The sequence below is a fragment of the Heteronotia binoei genome, chromosome 18, assembly GCF_032191835.1.
Source record: "Heteronotia binoei isolate CCM8104 ecotype False Entrance Well chromosome 18, APGP_CSIRO_Hbin_v1, whole genome shotgun sequence".
NCBI lineage: Eukaryota > Metazoa > Chordata > Lepidosauria > Squamata > Gekkonidae > Heteronotia > Heteronotia binoei.
The window spans coordinates 45,258,494-45,277,362 of NC_083240.1; the positions used below are offsets into that span (position 1 = coordinate 45,258,494).

General features: G+C 45.8%; 1 protein-coding gene across 2 annotated transcripts in view; it reads right to left on the reverse strand.

Annotated features, from left to right (window-relative positions):
• The window catches only part of ACACA (acetyl-CoA carboxylase alpha), a 291,537-nt gene that overhangs the window by 149,499 nt on the left and 123,169 nt on the right, over window positions 1-18,869 (reverse strand). For both annotated transcript variants that reach the window (XM_060259542.1, XM_060259543.1), the window contains 2 exons: window positions 11,106-11,129; window positions 146-289 (listed from right to left, as the gene is read on the reverse strand). In XM_060259542.1, the coding sequence (XP_060115525.1) occupies window positions 146-289; window positions 11,106-11,129 (168 nt within the window). The remainder of the gene's footprint in view (window positions 1-145; window positions 290-11,105; window positions 11,130-18,869) is intronic.

An 18,869-nucleotide genomic window follows, 5' to 3' on the forward strand; every position in this document is an offset into this window, starting at 1 on the left:
GATCCAGCCCTGCATGGGAACTAAGAACATCAGAAGTGGCCAATAACAAAGAAACTGACCATAAGAGAGAGGGGAAGACCTCAGAGGTATGGCCATCAATGCTTCCCATGCTCTCCCCCCACAACACCCCTCATCATCTGCTTACCTGACAAAGTCGTCAAACGTCCGGAAAGAGACCATCCCGCCCATTCGTTGGCAAGGCGGAGTGAACGAGTTGTCCAACAGAACGTCACTCACACTGGCTACGTGGACCATCCCATAATGGTTGAGGTTGGAAGAGAAGGACATTCTAGATGACAATCCAAACCAGAAGGCATATTAGGAGAGATGGCCAAGATAAAACAACTGCCATGTTTAGAACTAAAGATATGTAGAAGGAAACCTGTATCACCTGTAAGTCATACATACAGAGTGAGAACTCAACGACAAAATCACTAGATTGGTTTCAAAAAGAGCAGAACCAGATGCATCACTTCAAAATTCAAAAATTCACCTAGCTAAGCTTCAAGTAACACATAGCTCTCCCAAGGATAGTTTTTATGCTATTTGCATTCTACATGGCAGAACAACAGCTCTATAAGCTTACATGTACATGCACTTCATTGTCCTTTAGTGATGCCCACTTAACCACTGAATTCTTGGAAAGAAGTCACATTAGAGGGTTTATGAATTTGCCATCAAGGAATTCAGTGGCTCCAGGAGGAGTGGGAAAAAATGACTTTAAGGCTACTAAGTCATAGAAGAGTTAAAATTAGTTGTGGATCCCCAGAATGAGTGTTCCACTCCACAGGGCCATTTCAACAGAAGGGAAAACCGCTGATGTTTTATCAATTCGGTGCTTCTTAAGAGCTCATGGAAATATCAAAATGGCTATCAGGCAGCAAACACATGCGGGCCACTACCCTGTCCTTCTCATCTAGCTGTTTGCTAACACAAAACCCAATTTGACGTTGGATACTATTCAAATAGCCTCCTACAGAAATGGTCCACAGGCACGCGATACATAATTACTGTAATCAAGTTTGTGCATGTGAGCTCCAAGGGGTCTGTGGAGATCCAAGTCTGCAGAGGTTCTTCCTTGTCCTCAGTGTTATGGAGCATCCTATGTACATGTACGGAGCTCCTTTGTATGTGCTAAAACCGAGTGGAGCTTTAGAGCATATCCGGTGGCTGCTGTGCTTTTCACAAATGTAGTACAGTCCACTGTTGTTCCTTATCCCAGTTAACACTGCTGGATTGTTTTGAACTGGGCTCTTTCATTTTTAAAGAAAAATTAAAGGCAAGATTAACATAATAGAAATTTCTTTTAAAAGAGAACTTTTAAAAAAACAGGTTACTCACCTGTAATTGATGATCTTCGAGTGGTCATCTGTGCAGTCCCACACATGGGTTTTCCCGTCAGGACGAACCCTACCTCGGAGATTTTAAAAGCTAGCCTAGGCGTTATTTTTGGCGCGCACTCCCTTCCGTCCTGGGGAGCAGGCATCCACTGCGCATGCCTGGAACGGGAGGGAGGCGCCCCACCCAGCCAGTTTCTTTCCCCGCCGCCGATATAGTAGATGAGCGGTTGCAGAGTACCAGTGGCCAGCAGCGGGGATGGTTGGGCGGGCGTGTGTGACTGCACAGATGACCACTCGAAGATCATCAATTACAGGTGAGTAACCTGTTTATCTTCTTCGTGGTCTCTGTGCAGTCCCACACATGGGTGACTGATAAGCTGAACTGCACGGTGGTGGGTGCTGGCACTAGAGTAGGAGAGAAAAATTAATGCAATGTTAATGCAAATCAGTCAAGCAAGTATTGGACTCCAAGGTAAGTTGGTACTTACCGGATCCAGATCGTATCTTAGTCGAAGATAGAGCGGAGTACTGCCTGTCCAAAGGAGGCATCTTGCCTAGCACGAACGTCCAGAGCGTAGTGCATAGCAAAGGTCGAGGTGGAAGACCAGGCGGCGGCAGCGCAGACGTCTTCCATGGAGACCCCTCTGGCTAAGGCAGATGATGTTGACAAAGCTCTTGTAGAGTGAGCTCGTAGTGTAGTTGGAACCGGCTGCTTTGCTAGTCTGTAACACAGCTTTATAGCAGCAACCAACCATTTCGAAAGTCTCTGAGGAGATATCTTTTGTCCTTTATTGTGCCGTCCATAGGCCACAAAGAGTCTGGAGTCCTTCCTGAATGATGCTGTTCTATCTATGTAATAGGCGAGTGCCCGTCTAACATCTAGGCAGTGTAGGGCTTCTTGGCCCTTATCTGTAGGACGTTGAAAGAAAGCGGGTAGAGTTGTGACCCTGTGGAGGTGAAACGTGGATACTACCTTAGGCAAGAAGGTAGGATCTGGTCGTAACACTACCCTATCGTGATGAAAAATGGTGTAAGGCGTGTCTGCTCTAAACGCACAAATATCGCTGGCTCTTTTAGCGGAGGTAAGTGCGACTAGCAGCGCCGTTTTCCACGAGAGGAGATGCAAAGGGATTGAAGCCATGGGTTCAAAAGGTGGTTTCATTAGCTGGCTTAATACTAGAGATAAACTCCAACTGGGGTACAGTTGTCGTGATGGTGGATGCAGGTGTAAAATTCCTTTCAAGAAGGATTTCGCAGCGGGGTGTGAGAATACAGACCGTCCTTGTATGTGAGGGTGAAAAGCTGAGATTGCTGCCAGGTGCACCTTTAAAGACGAATGAGTTAGCCCCTTTTCAGATAATGACAATGTATAGGCCAAGATTTGAGGCATAGAGGCAGACAAAGGTTTAAAGTTATGCTTGGTTGCGTAGATGGAAAATCTTTTCCATTTCATGGAATATGACTTTCTCGTTGATGGTTTTCGTGCATTTAATAGGACGTTTCTCACTCCCTCAGGGAATTCTGAGAAAGTATCCTCCAAGCTGTCAAGCGGAGTCTGTCCGGGTCGTGATGAAGAACCCTGCCGTTCTGTTGCGAGAGGAGATTCTTGGCCCGGGGGAAGTGATGGTAAGTATTGTCCGATAGGAAAAGGAGCGTTGTGAACCATGGTTGGCGAGGCCACCACGGTGTGATTAGAATACAATTTGTATTGTCCAGTTGAATTTTCTGTATTGATCGTGTTATCAGTGGAAACGGTGGGAATAGGAAATGTAATGGACCCGTCCATCTCTGAATGAAGGCATCCCCTGCAGATTGTGGTGAGGGCGGACCTCTCATAAAAAAGAGAGCACATTGTGCATTGTCTGGTGCAGCAAACACATCTATTGATGGTGTTCCGAATTTCTGGAACACTGGTAGAAGGTATTGCCTGTGGAGTGACCACTCGTGGTCGTTGATGAGGTACCTGCTCAATGTGTCCGCTTGTGTGTTCTGGGCACCGGGGAGATGTACTGCAGTGAGATGGATCTGATGCGCGATACTCCAGTGCCAGAGGTGCATTGCTCGCTTGCAAAGACGGGTAGATGCAGTCCCTCCTTGCCTGTTTATATAGAACACAGTCGCCACGTTGTCGGACGCTATTTGAACGTGACGGCCGTGAAGAGTTGGCAGGAATGATTTCAGAGCTCTGTGGACGGCTAAGAGCTCCAGGCAGTTGATATGGAGCGACTGTTCGTATGGCGTCCATTGCCCCTGGACTGAGAGGGTGTTTAGATGGGCTCCCCAGCCCCACCTTGATGCATCTGTTGTGACTACCGCTGACGGGCTTGGTCTTAAGAATGGCATGCCTGTCAGCAAATGATTTCGAACTGTCCACCATCCCAGAGAGGGAAGGATGTTGTTTGGGACAGTTAGGAGGGTTTGTTGAGATTGGCGTTGGGGACGATATGCACGAACAAACCAGATTTGTAGGGGCCTCATACGGAGTCTTGCATGTGGTAGAACCGCCGTTGTCGCTGCCATGAGTCCTAACATGCGTTGAATGGTGAAAGCTGTCTGTTTTGGCTGTTGCATGATTTCTGTGGCTAGTGTGTGAATAGAGGCTATTCTGTCTGTTGGGAGGTACGCCCTGTGGTCCGTGGTGCAGAGGCGAGCCCCTATGAATTGAATGTCCTGTGAGGGGATTAAATTCGATTTTTGCTGGTTGACTTGGAGACCCAGGTCTGCTAAGAGTGCAAGGGTTATAGCAATGTCTTTTTCCAGTTGTGGCCTTGAAGGCCCCACAAGGAGCCAATCGTCTATGTATGGGTAAGTTGCAATTCCGCGCTGTCTGAGGTATGCAGCGACCACCGCCATACACTTTGTAAAAGTCCTGGGTGCTGTGGAGAGTCCGAACGGAAGCGCTCGAAACTGATAATGTCTGTTTCCCACGGCAAATCTCAGGAACTTTCTGTGGCCTTGATGGATTGTTAGGTGAAAATAGGCATCCTGTAAGTCTACCAGCGCCATCCAAGCATTTTGAGGGATTAGGGGCAAGATGGATTGGAGGGTGACCATCCTGAATTTTCTGTGGTGGATGAACTTGTTGAGAGCCCTGAGGTCCAAAATCGGGCGCTGACCTCCATCCCTCTTGGGGACTAGAAAGTACCGGGAGTAGAAGCCTGTCCGATGGTACTGATCTGGGACAGGTTCTATGGCCGCCTTGGCCATAAGAGTGATGATCTCTTCTTGGAGGGGAGGGGATGGAGGGGTTGCAACAAAGTGGTGTCTTGCAGGGGGAGAATGAAACTCTATTGAATAACCTCTTAAAATGATATTCAGGACCCATTTGTCTGTGGTAATTAACTTCCAGTTCTGGAAGTGTTGTGAGGTGGCAGAGGTGGAGAGTCAAAGAGACTGCTTGGATGCAGTTGCAGTCTTTTTAGGTTGTTGTGGTCTTTGCTGCCGCTGGGTAAAAGGTTGCTTAGACGGTGGAGCCTTACGCTTCCAGTATTCCGATTGTCGAGGGGACCTGGAGCGTTTGAATGGCATTGGCTTCCATGGTCTGGCTTTGTAGCCCTGCTGTTGCTGTTGGGTCACACCAAGTCTTTTTGCCCGTTTGCGGCTGTCGTCGACTGTGGTGAGTATGTCGTCTGTCGTGGCATTAAAAAGGCCTTGGCCGTCGAAAGGGAGATCTTCGATTTTAAATTTAATGTCGCAACGTATGTCAGACTGGTGTTGTTCCGAAGGTTTGTTCGGAGCGGTAGGTTTTTTCGAGTCCTTCGGGTCGGTAGATTTTTTCGGTTCCTTCGGGTCGGTAGGTTTTCTCGAATCCTTCGGGCCCTTCGGCTCGGAGTGCTTGTGTTTCTTGGTGTGCTTCCCAGTTTTCAATTTAATAGGCGCGACCGTTTGTTGTGACGTCTTCGCGCCGTCGCCGGTTTTCGCGGCATCGTCGGGCTTATGCTTGCTGGGAACAGTGGCCACTGAAGCTGCCGACCTTGCGCCGTCCCCTTGGGGAGACAGAAGGGGAGGCGACTTACTTGTAGTAGAGGATTGCGACATTTCAGGGTGAAGCACAGACTCCATAAGATGACTTCTCAGTCTAGCGGCCCTGTTTTTCCGCGCCTGTTTGCCGAATTGAAGGCAATGCGCACAGGCGTCTACTTTATGGGCTTCTCCCAGGCAAAATAAACAAAGTGAATGTCCGTCCGATGTAGGGATTTTTGCCCTACAACGCGAACACCTTTTAAAGGTTATTCTACTATCCCTTCCTTCCATACGCCCGGGGGGGGAGGGGGGGTAGGGGAAGGGAGGTCTGAGGTAAAAGCAGGAAAGATATATTTTTTATTTATTTTTTTTTTTTGAAGAATAATGAAGAGTATAAGAATATAAAGAGGAAAATGGAACAAACGAGAGGAAACGACGAAGAAGCGAAGGCTAGGATCTGAGGTAAAAGAGGAGCGCAACGAGGTAAGACTATCCCGGGCGACGGTTGGAAAGAAACTGGCTGGGTGGGGCGCCTCCCTCCCGTTCCAGGCATGCGCAGTGGATGCCTGCTCCCCAGGACGGAAGGGAGTGCGCGCCAAAAATAACGCCTAGGCTAGCTTTTAAAATCTCCGAGGTAGGGTTCGTCCTGACGGGAAAACCCATGTGTGGGACTGCACAGAGACCACGAAGAAGATCCCAATTTTCCTCATGTCGCAACTAGGATGGCTGTTCAGTAACCCTAAGATTCACCAAACCCCCTTTCATTTGATGAAAAATGATACAACACTTCACACTTCTCAAATTAAAATACCAGTTGTTCAGAGGAATAAAAATTACAGAGGTTTTAAGATCTGGCATTCTGCTTCTGCCTTAAAATCCAATCTGAAGCTTCTAGGTTGAAATATATTTATAAATAAATGTACACACTGCTTTTCTACAAAAGCCATGCACAACACAATTCCTATGCATATGTGCAGATACAGCTAGATATGGGTTTTGCTAGATTTTTCACTTCCACAGAACTTGAATACTGAATGGACACATCATTTAAGGATCTTATCCATAACAGTTATGAGCCTGGAAGATAACACTGCAACCCGGCATATAGTTAAGACTGTTTATAGCCCTACAGGCCCCAATCCACACAGAGTCAGTCATGACCAATTCCCACTGAAACCAGTGGAACGTGTCAGTTGCAAGGGACTCAAGCAGCAAAGCTTTTTCCCAGTCCTTCACCATGATTAACAGGAGCTGAATTCCAGGGGGTCAGCCACGTTACCCTGCTGCAGCCAGAGCAATAGTTTCTGTGCTGTCTCAAGGTCTGGACCAGTTCCAAGATTAAGCCAAATAAGGACTGGAGAGCAGTCAGCTTACTAGAGAGAGCTTGGGCTCAATAAGGCCTGGTGCACGTATATAGTTTAGGGGTCTCCAATCCTGTTGGTGCTGTAAGCACTGGTAGAATGTTGAGAATGGGGAGCGGGCATCACCACAAAGTGGGCCCATGGAATGCTGGGGCCAACCACATAATTTCGAGAGGCTGCAAGCCCAACAGATGTAGCAGTTTCCGAAGAGGTGCTTCTCCTTGGTTCTTCTTAAGCATCTTCCCACTGCAGTGAAGTGGAGGAAATCCAAGACTGCCTGTGCTTTGGAGAAGAGGTACTGTGTTGAAAAAGCAACAGGGTACCAGGAAACACTGATGGTCATCACAGTGCTTAAAAAGGGACCACTAACTTCTCTCATGACAGAAAGCAACTTATCTCTTATTAGAGGTTGATGTAAGCTAAACTAATCTGGCCCATTCACCCACCATTACAAGAGGCAGGGGTTTTTTTTAGCAGGACCACACAGAAATGCAATTCCGGCTAGCTTGGTATCAGTTTCAGCTGGCTTGGTGTCAACAGTGGGTGTGGCCTAATATACAAATGAATTCCTGTTGGGCCTTTTCTATCAAAAAAGCCTGTGTGGAACCATGGTGACGTCAGGGGGTGTGGCCTAATATGCAAATAAGTTCCTGCTGGGCTTTTTCTTTAAAAAAAAGCCCTGACAAGAGGTCCACAACCCTCAAGGCTGGACCTTGTTTTCATCAGCGGTCTGCAGAGTAACAACATACACCTCTCTTTTGTATGACTGACTTCTTTATTCCGCGTTCTGTCTCCTGCTCAAGCCTTCTGTTTACACCCTCCTGTACCTTTTCCTGCCAACTAAGGCGTAACACCCTCATGCACCCTCAAAGTGGGCACTGGCCATGAAAGTCTGCCATGAGAACCAGATTAGCCTTCAAAGTGCTCTTGGCTGTTTTGGGCTGAACTGTAGCCATTAACTTCAGCCTTTAACTAGGCATGAGTCTTAACTGCATGCAGGATTACAGCATGGAATACTCCATTCTCATTTTAAGTAATAGTTTCCCCACCCCCTTTATAGTAATTCAATAGCGTTTATGATCTAATAACCTCCACATTGTTTTCATTTTTACACACCTAGGCTATGAATCACTAACATAGCTGTTCTGTAACGTAGCTGGATAGCAGACACATTTGTTTGCTTTTTAAATAAGTTATAGATTATAAATAACAAGTAGATTTTAGCTTGAAAGATTTAGTAAATCTTTAGGGACAACAGGTTACAAACACACATCCACACAAATGCCTAACTATATTATACTGAAACAAGTTAAGAAGCAACGACATACAGTGTCTAATTGGACAAATTAGCTTCCCCGCTTTCTTTTGGGGGAGGGGATTGGGGGGGCAATGTACTGCAACAAAGTTTCACAGATAGTCTTTAAAGGACCAATCATACTATAAACCCGGCCCTCCCCATGAATGTCGTTAATCAAGGGCCAAATTAGGAGAAGCACTAAACACACAGCTGCTAAAGAAAAGGGCAGCTGTGCACCAATTCCTCATCCTCCCAACATGAGAAAACCAGAAACAATCCTGCCAGTTTCAATGGCGGGTGGTACTTGGGATCTGTTGCTTTGGAACATGATTTAAGCAGTTCTGGGAACATCCCGGTATAGATTGGCAGAAGAACCGATACATTAAGCTGTGTCATAAATCCCACTCAGCATCCAAACATGGGGCAGAACTAAAGAATTCGCATTGCTTTAAATGAACAGCCATACTTCTCTTAATGTTATCCGTTTCCAATGACTTTAAAGGACAGTGTTTAAGAAACACTGAAAGTTATCTTAGGGCAAAAAGAAATAGGCCTCTAATCTTAAGAAACACTAGGAAGCAAAGGAAGAATGGAAACAAAGGAAAGCACCCAAGGAGATCCAAGGGAGCTACTCATACCCAGTAGTGAGAGTTGATTCCAGGCTCATAATGGTGAGCTGACAATGGCCCTTAGCTTCTGATCAGAAGGGCAGTGACCAAAGGTAGGCAGGTGTGAAGGACAGAGAGAAGGATGCAGCCCAAGAGCATGGCTCATGTTAGGACAGCCTTTCTCAAGAGAGGCATCTTGTAGAAAGCATCTCTCTTCTTTAATATTCTACTTTTAGTGACACAGTTTGGTGAACCTCTACCTTGTATATTCTGAGGGACTTCCTCCACATCAAAAGCCAAACTTGTTGTTCACTGTTGCAGCCAAAAGCATATACCTGGTCACTAGCTGCCAGAAGCATATACCTGGCCAACCAAGAAAGTGTATATGGGTATAAGCACTGGTTCACCACCCCTCATCTTCATGCAAACAGCCCCTCCAGTGGCTGACCATGGACCAGCTGAATGCACTGGAATCATCACTGGAAAATACAGAATACTTTTTCTTTCCAGACATTGGAGAGCAGGAAGGAAGCTGTGCTAAATGGGTCTTGCTTGGCCCACAATGGCCTTATGCCCCATGAGAATGAGACAGGAATTAGTGTGTCCCAGGGCTGTGAGCACCTGTAGAGAAGTGGGGAAGCAAGCACCTATAAGTGCATACCAAGCTTCCTAAATTAACAGGCAGATGTGCCCTTAAAAAGATTGAAAATGGACTTAAAATATTGCTACATTATGTAGGGAGGCCCAAGAATTGCCATTTTTAAGGCTTTTAAGACCTTTTCCCCCCTCCTACACAAGTTTGTGAAATTGCAATTTAAAATTTGCATGGGTAAGAAAAAGAGCCAAGTATTCCTCCCTCCCCAAGAATCATGCACATTTGTCTTGAAAAACCATGATGATTTTCTGACATTTAGAAAATGGGAGGGGTGGAGGGGAGAAGAGAACAGACATCGCTAATGCATGTAAAGTTCAAACTCCTACTCCATCAGCTGATTGGAGATGAACGTGGAGGCTAAAAGCATCAGCAAATACAGAAGCACCACCTCTAGACGTCAGAACAGCACCAGGCTATCACTGCCTTGCGCACCCAAGGTCACTTTCACAGGTGAGGCTATTAATATCTTCTTGCCCATAACAAGCTGGGGACCCCTGAACTTGGGCATATGACTGATATGGCCTTGAGTCAACACAATCTCCCCCATTTCCCCCTTGCCCGCTTCCTACTTGCAGCAAGGAAGATGACTACATCTAGAATAGTTTCAGTGGGCACCTGTGTTGGTCTGCAGTACAACAGCTGGATTCCAGTCCAGGGGCACCTCAGAGACCAACACAATTTTGGGGGGAGGGGGAGGTATGAGCTTTTGAGAGACAAAGCTCCCTTCATCAGATCTGACTCTTGAAAGCTTATACCTGGAAAATCAAGATCAAGACTCGAATCTAGATAAAGCTAAAATGTGGCTCATGGTCCAGTACACAATCCTCCGTTCAATCCTCTGTTTGAAAGCTCTTGAGTAGCAGGTGTGTTTTTAAGGAAGGGGATTACGCCTAGCCTCCATCCATCAGAGAAGACTACGGAGCGCTAGATAGACCACTCACTATAAAGTGGCTTTGTGTGATCACCTGGCAGTATCTAATTCAAAACTGAATACTTACTCCCTTAGGAACCTTTAAGGGAAGTGCTGGGGAAGATGTCAAAAGCCAGTGGGCAAAAGGAAGGAAGGAGATCCAACTCTTAGACTGATTCCTCACCGGCATTTGCTCCACCCCTGCGTTTCTCCTTGCATCGGCACAAGCCATCAATTCCCCACCAGTCACTCCACAGCGCCTCTTGCTTCGGAGCTTCTTCCCATTCCCATCGAGGCAAGTGGAACTCCAAAAAACCAGCATTCTGTTGCTGTGATGGTAATAGAAAGTAGCCGTGATGGTACTAGAAAGTAGCAGTGCAGGGAGAAGCGTGGGGGCAGAACAAATGCCAGTGAGGAATCAGATTGTTTTGGCTTCAAAGATCTCTTTCCAGTCATTGTATTTTTTTCGCACACGTGGGGAGAAAGCACGGCACACATGCTTTCCAATATGTGCAATCACAGTTTTGTGTGAAAGGGGCAATATGCCTGTTTTCAGCTTTGGTACACATGTCCCAGAACCCCGATTTTCCATGCAATAAAACATAATGACTAAAAAAAAGGTTATGGTGCAAAACCATTTAGCAAAGCGGGGAAGCTGAGCCCATGAGCATGTCAGGTTAGTCTGGTAGCTTGTTGGGTGCAAAATGCCTTTCAAGTATGTACAAGGGTGGGGAGGGATAGAGGAAACAGAGGAAGAGGGGCATTAAAAACCACCACAAGTGATAGGAGGAAGAAAAGTACATGTTATGGTTCCAAGTGAGGAAACTGATTTTTTCCCCCAGACACAAAATAAAGGTTAAATTGTTAAAACAAAACTAGGAAGGGAAAAAAGAGAGTAAAATTTGCATCCTTTTAAAAAAAAACTACTTTTTTTTCTTTTTCAGATCTAAAAAGAGGATAGTTTACTGTACCTGTTGAGCGTGGGTATGTTCCCTCTGTAATTAAACAACCACAGTTAGTTTTAGATTGGTTAGCAAAAGCCAGAATTAAAACAATTTTTAAAAGCATTAAAATCAGAACTGACATTCAAGCCAGTGTACGGAGCAAGTTATATTCATAGAAGCCAAAAAATCACATTTGAATTAGCCAAGAGTTTCAACACTTATTAAGGCAAGATCAATGCTATTCCAGGAACAAGAGCTCTTCACCTATCCAATGCCACAAAGAAGAAGGAACAGATCCCCAAAAGATGGTACGCAAAAACGTCTCACTTCGTAAAAGTGACACGTATTGTTTGGAACCCTAAAGGTCTTCCATAAGGGTACAGGACCCAAACCAGAGAAAGTCAGGCTGAAGCCCCACTGATACCAAGGGGATACCTTGACCACAATCAGCTTTATGTCTTGCTCTATTACGACAGGTTTTCAGCCTGACTATAATTTGGATGAGAGCTACAGGACCAGAATGGTGCTGATGATTATATAACACATTTTACAAACACACAGCAGAATATTTTTAAGAGATGTGGTTACAGTCCTACAATTTCTCTTAAGCTTTTCTCAAAGAACAAAATTTTAATCACAAAATAGCTTTTAATTTATTTTATTATTTATTTTTTATTTGATTTATATCCCGCCCTACCCCACCGAGGGTTAAAAAACCAACCCTTATGGATTAGTAACAAAACACTGTGCCCCAAGAGGAAAGAGTCCTTATGGTGGATGCATCCCTAAATTATTATTTATCGTTATTAAATTATATTTTTAACTGCCCACCCCTGGAAAGCAGGACTCAGGATGGTGTACATCAATAAAAATAGTCATATATTAATTTAACAGCTAAAACTATAGCAGTACGATAACAATACAATAACAACCTGATAAGATCGATCCAGGTGGGCAGCTGTGTTGGTCTGAAGCAGTAGAACAAAGCAGGAGTCAAGTGGCACCTTTAAGACCAACAAACTTTTATGCAAAATGTAAGCTTTCGTGTGCATGCACACTTCTTCAGACGAGGAATGAGGTACAGTAAGCAGAGCTACAAAGTGGTACAAAGTTAAAATCCAATAGCAGAAAAGTAAAATTAACAAATTCTGCTATTGGATATTCACTTTGTACCACTTTGCATTCTACACCCCACAAGCTATATGTAGCTCTGCTTACTGTACCTCATTCCTCGTCTGAAGGAGAATGCACACAAAAGCTTATCTTCTGAATAAAAGTTTGTTGGTCTTAAAGGTGCTCCTTAACTCCTGCTTTGTTCAACCTGATAAGATGACATTAACTACCGATTGTGCCACTGCCTCACAGGGGGAACAGAAGATGGGACTGCTAGATAGATGGAAACCATCACTGTCCTCAACCAAACACCTGATGGAGCAGTTCTGCCTTACGGCCCCTACAAAACTGCATTAGATCCCACAGGGACTGGATGTTATTTGGCAGGGAACTCCACCAGGTTGGGGGCAGGGCAGAAAATGCCCTGCTTGAGGACAGCCAGATGTTTTTTGGGCCAGGGGTCACCAGCAAGTTCTCATCTGCCAAGCGCAACATTTTTCGGGGGGGGGGGGGTATACCATTTTGTAGAACAATAGGAATCAGTGGGGTTGGATCCTACAAATCTGTTCTACTAACAGCAGCAAGAGTACCCCCTTCACGGAATCCATGCAAGAGGACTTTTGGATCAGGGAAGATGTCATCGTGAGCAGCACAGATCCACAAGCTGCAACCCAACAACTCCACTATGATGTGCATCCTCTCCTATAACATCAGAAGACCATTAAGGGAGACCTTTAATGTCAAAACATGGTACGGGGTGTTTTCAAAAGAGCTTTGGATCAGCTTCCCTCATATTTGTGCCAACAAGATTCTACCAGATCCACAAAAAGCAAGCTGACCAGTCTGAATTCTAGAAAGCTGTTTCTTTCATTAAACAAGTCAAAAGATTTTGGGGGGTTTTCCCTATATGCAAAAAAAAAAAAAAACCCTCTAGCGTCAGCAAAAAGGAAACAGAGCAAGAGAAAGTCAAAGGTATCTTGTGACTAATGTTATTGTGTCCTGCAATGTGACTCAAAGCAGGTCACATACACTCATAGACATGCATGCCAAAAAAAAAAAAAAAAACCAGAAGAGAAAAGAGAAGAAAACAAGCTAGTCTTTGCAGCCATTCTAAGCAGAAGCAGAGACAGAAGTTAAGTGGCAGGATCATGTGACATCATACTGTCAGTCAGCAACAGAGCAAGATTTCTCCCCATCCCCATGGATGTCAGAAATGATTCAGGGTTTATTTAATTCAACGGAAAGCAGCATAATTGGAATAGTTGAAAGCGTTGCTTTTGTAAGGAAATCAACAGTTGCAACGTTTGTTGTATGTATCGCCTTGTGCTTACTGAGCGGTCCTTCTACATTAGTAATCCACTTTTTGCATTACAGTATGTCATGCCTAAGACAGTTTTTTTCATTGCATTATCTCCCAATTCTGTACTCCTACTGCATCATTTATTGGATCCTTTATGTTTTCCGACTGAATTGTTTTCTATATTTTGTAATCCATCTTGAGTTCCAGCAAGAAAGGTGGGCTATAACTTCAGTAAATAAATAAGGTTTAGGAGAAAGCAGAAATGCTGTCAGATTTAAGTCCTGTGTTTTGTTCTGCCATCCTCGAAAGGAATGTTAGGATGGCAGAGCTGCAAATAACTCCCCTAGTTCGTTACATCAAAGGCTGTATGCTGTCCCATCTCTTCCTCTCATCACCAGAGCACTGCCAGGAGAAATGAGAAGCAACACTCAGACTGGCTGAAATAAAGTGGCAAAGAATGATCCAGCCACAAGTTGAATGATGAAGTAAAGCATATGCACTTAAATCTCTCCTACGGAGACTCAGTGAGACTGCAAAGTGTTTAACTTTTGGCTGGATCATGTTCACATAAATTTGTGTATGTGAGTGTGTATGCGTGTGTGTGTGAGAGAGAGATGCAAAAGACAAGACAGTTTAGCCCCATCAGTCATTTTTGTAACACAGTCTTGTCTTGTGACTAGCCAGAGCACAAAGTTGATATAACTGGCTTCAATTGTAATTTGCTCTTTGATGAAGACTGGAATGAACAGCTGGCTGGGCACATCTGTGCCAATAACAGTTCTCTGGATCAGACCTGCTGAAAAGCTAAAGTGAAAACAAACTTGGGTGGCCCCGGGCTACCTTTTTTGGAAAAACAGTTTGCAATTTTTGGGAGCCACGTTATTATAAACTCTTCTTGGTGAACATGGAGAACTTACCTGCTTCAAAGGAAAGGAACTCTCAGAACCGTAACAGAAAAGCCATGGGGTAGGCGAAGAGCAGAGCAGGCCACCAGCACTGGAAAAAAGTCCAGCAGTTTTCAAGAACCTCCATTTTGTAAGGCAGAGCATCTCTGAATACCAGTTCCTGAAGGGCAGCTTGGGACCTCTGTGTCCTGCCCCTTCCCTAGGCTTACCAGGTACCTCCTAATGCCAGGCAAACTCCTGATAATTGTTGCCGATTCCCACCAACACTCATCTGGTTGGTGGGCAGAAGCAGGCTAGCAAAGCACAGGGACAGCTGTCTTCATCGCCACACAATTACATCACTTCTGGCAGGACCTGCAATTGCCAGCATAGCACCAGGACTGGGGGCAAGTGCTAGAGCAGGGGTGTCAAACTAATTTCTTATGAGGCCTGGATCTTCACCTTGTCGGGCCAGGCCAGGTGTATCATAAAATGTAATGCCAGGTAAGGGAGATATAAACTTTATAAAGAACACAGAAAAAACACACACACTCAGTCTAATCCACCTCACTGGCTTGTTGAGCCTCAGCCAACAGAACGAAGAGAGGCTTGGCTCAGTAGCTCTGCTGTGCAATTCAGAGAAAGCCTGGCAAAGCAAGCTCTCCTTCCCCCACTTCCTCCCCAAGGTAGCAGCTTTGCTCTGTAGCTCCTGTGTGATTGAGCAAGCCTGGCTCAATCACAAGTAAGTTGTGATGCAGAAGGAAGCAAGAGAGGGAGAAGGAAACAGACAATAGTGAGTTACTCGGGGGCCTGATAGGAGCCCTTTGGGGACCTGATTCAGCCCCCGGGCTGCATGTTTGACACCCCTGTGCTAGAGTGTCACACCAGTGCAATGCCAGTACTTCTGGAAGTTACATCATTGTGTTGCAACCAAGATTCCCCACCCCTGCAGGAAGTACTCACCTCCCCCCACCTTCCACTGGTGGTCAGACCTGGCAACCCTACCCTTCCATGAGGCACCAAATATTGGACAAGATGACCCACCAGTCTGATCCAGTAGAATTCATCTGCCTTCAACAGGGGAGCTCCAGGTCCCCCTCAAAATAGCCTTCCTCCAAAGGCAAGCCAAATGTGAAACTGAAGGAAGCTTTCTTTAAAAAAAGAAATGGTTTTCAATATGGCTGGAGATGGTCAGGTACAGTGTTTAAAGTTTAAAAGCTTGTCAAGAACACACCCATGTCTTTAACGGTTTAACAGCTGCAACTATGTGTAAACCAAATAAGAACATAAGAACATAAGAGAAGCCATGTTGGATCAGGCCAGTGGCCCATCCAGTCCAACACTCTGTGTCACACAGTGGCCAAAAAAACCAGGTGCCATCAGGAGGTCCATCAGTGGGGACAGGACCTGTCAGATATACTTGCACGTTCTTTTTAGTTAACCCTCTTTGCAAATGGCAGCAGGCATACAAGCAGTTCTTAAGCAAGGCATCTTCCTTTCCAGCTTGCCTAGCACAGCCAAGTGGAAGCACCTCCACATCAAAAAAGGCAAGACACAGCAAGAACCATTAACAACACAAACAGGAACAGCCCAAGCTGGAAAGCAAAGTCACAAACATAGACCAACTTTCTGCCCCTTTCTACTGTAAAAGCTTACGAAGGTTTGATATTCCAGCTACGCCTTCTGGGTAAATTGCCATTCCTCCTCTCATGTGCAATTTCAAACGGATGAGCCTTTCCTCCACCCTCTATCAGAAACAGCATTTGGGTATCATATGCAACACACCACGACGGCAAATTGATGATCTTTTCAGAATAACCAGCAGCGTGGAAAGCCAGAACGGCGATAAGGGAGCCACTTGCGGGGCTTACAGCGCGGGGCGTCTCCTGAGCACGGCCAGCTGTAATTGACCCTCTGAAAAGCACCAGCTGCAACAAAAGCATCTTGCTTTGCTCCCTGGCCCGAGCAAGCAGATATGCATGCAGAGTAGGTGCCAGGGAAGAGAGGATGCAAAAAAGAAATAAATAAAATCCTGCAGGAGTCGTCCTCAAGCTTGAACTGGGGGGAAGGACCCCTTCCAGGTCCCAGGAAGGCTGATCACCCAGAACAAAAGCAGCAGCTCTGGCACAAGCAAACTCCAGCCTGCAAGGATTTCCTCTGAATCAAATGTGGTTTCAAAAGAGGGACTGCCCTACCCTGTGCATTCTCTCAGCCCACTTCTGGCTCCAAGGTTCCCTCTAAGTGGCAGAGTCTTGTGAGCAAAAATTCTACTTTGTGAGCTCCTGTATAAATTAGTTTGCTCTGAGGCCTTTTTGCCTGACTTAAGACAAAAATCTGTGAGCTGGAGGCTAAAAATCTGTGAGCTAGCTCACACAGCTTAGCAGGAACACTGCAGGACATTTCAAATAATTGCCAAGCCTGCTTGTCCAGAAGCAACACAACCATCTTCTCAAGTTCCAGCTGGTTTGGGAGAAAGATGGGTTGACAAATATTATAAATTAAAAAAGAGAGAGTAATGTGTGTACAGAACCATGGGGCAACAATGCATCTTCCAAGGACAGTTTCAACTATTAAAAACCAGTGTTCTGAATCCAACTCAAGCGGAATTACAACCAAGAGACTGACTGCACATTATGGTCTCTCATTGCGGTTGTTTCTAACACCTCCATGGGAAAGCGGGGGGTGGGGGAATTCACCACTATGGGTAATGAGGATGTTAAAGCTATGAAGAGCAAGACTATGGCTTAGTGGTCGAACAACTGCTTTTGAATAACCAAGGTTCAGCCCTCAGAGTTAGGAAAGGTCTTTGCAAGAATGTCTACGAAGGAGCGCTGGTTGAAAGAGGAGGGCAAAGTTCCAGATCTCAAACCACAACATAGTCAGACTCTGGCTAAGCCAGCTCAATCCAACTGGCAAATGTCTGGAGCAGGAAAACTGCTGGTCTATCTGGAAAGCCCTTGAAAGTGGTGTTTTAGAACAGAACAGCAAGATAGGGATCTTGACATCTGGATGAGCCAGGCTAGACAATCTCATCATATCTCAGAAACTAAGCAGGGTCAGCCCTGGTTACTACTTAATTGGGAGACCACCAAGGAAGCCCAGGGCTGCAATGCAGAGGCAGGCAGTGGCAAACCACCTCTGGACATCTCTTGCTTTGACAACCCTACAGGGTCACTAGAAGTCGGCTGTAATTCAATGGCACTTTCTACCGCCACCTCCATTTCCCCCATCTGAGACGCTCTCAAGTACTCGAGACAGACCTATTCCACCACAGTTTCCATACCAGTCCATTCACTTGTATGTTGTGAGAGAGAATGGGGGGGGGGGGAAGCTATCAAATTGTTCCACTGTACAATAACATCTGGCAAAGTGGGGAGTGGTGGGACCAGAAGAGGCCAGGGACAACAAAAGACCTTGAGCTCGTCCTGCCTGCAGTAAGTAACAGTGGGCTGGCTGACAACCACAGAGCATCCTTCCTGCATTCTCTCCCTCAAGGGATCCTGGCCTCATATATAAGCACCCACCACACAAAGGCCTGCCACGGCATTCCTGTTTGTTTTGAATCCCACTCAATTTGCATACCATTACCCAGGTCCCTTCCACAGCCTCCTTTCACTATTTCCCCCCTTTTCTTTGCTCTGCTGGAAGATTGTGCCCTCTCTCAGACAGGCAAGCTAGGGGAGCAATGGGAAATTACAACTACCTACAGCTAAATTAACATCAAACCCACAACACAAAGCTATAGGGATTCACAAGGGTCCAGGAAGCACTCGCCTCCCTGTATATCCACCGCCATTCCAGCCCCCCCATGGAGAGTGGGGACCCCTAGAGATTCACTCCTGAGAGTTTTAAGCTCATCCCTCCAGGTTTTAACACAGCCCAAGAGCCATGAGCTGCCACAACTGATTTTATATCCAGAGTCCAGTGATTGATGTGTGTGGAGAGGGGTCTGTTCTGCTAACCACTTAAGCTTGCTGAGATTTTTCCATTTCAGCGGGTGGGTGTTTGAGCCTCACGAGCTGGCCCCCTTGGAAAGCAAGGCCAGGCATCTCTCTTATTTTTCTTCCATCCAGGAAATAAAAAACCACGCCTTTACCTCCACAGCACAGGCTATTGCACTGTCGATTTGGCCAGTTCCCAACTGTAAAGTACCTAACGGGCTGTGCACTTTACAATTCCAGCGCAAGAATTCAGTAATAGGGAGTGAGGTCGGCCTCCTGAGAAGCTCAGCCTGCGTTTTGTTTTGCTAGCCTCGATGGCTCTAAAAGGTCGACTGGAACGTGTGCAGCCATCTCAGCAGCCAGAGAGAGGAAGGGCAGCACACTCAACACTGTGGCTGGGGGGAGCTTTGGGACCCAGTACAGCTCTTTTCTAAATCTTCCCTGAATTAGGAAAGAACCAGGTACCTATCGCCAAAAATATATGCACACTATGTTTTTATTTATACAAACCAAAGGACAAAAAATAACTTAGGCACGTGGCAAATTAGTGAAC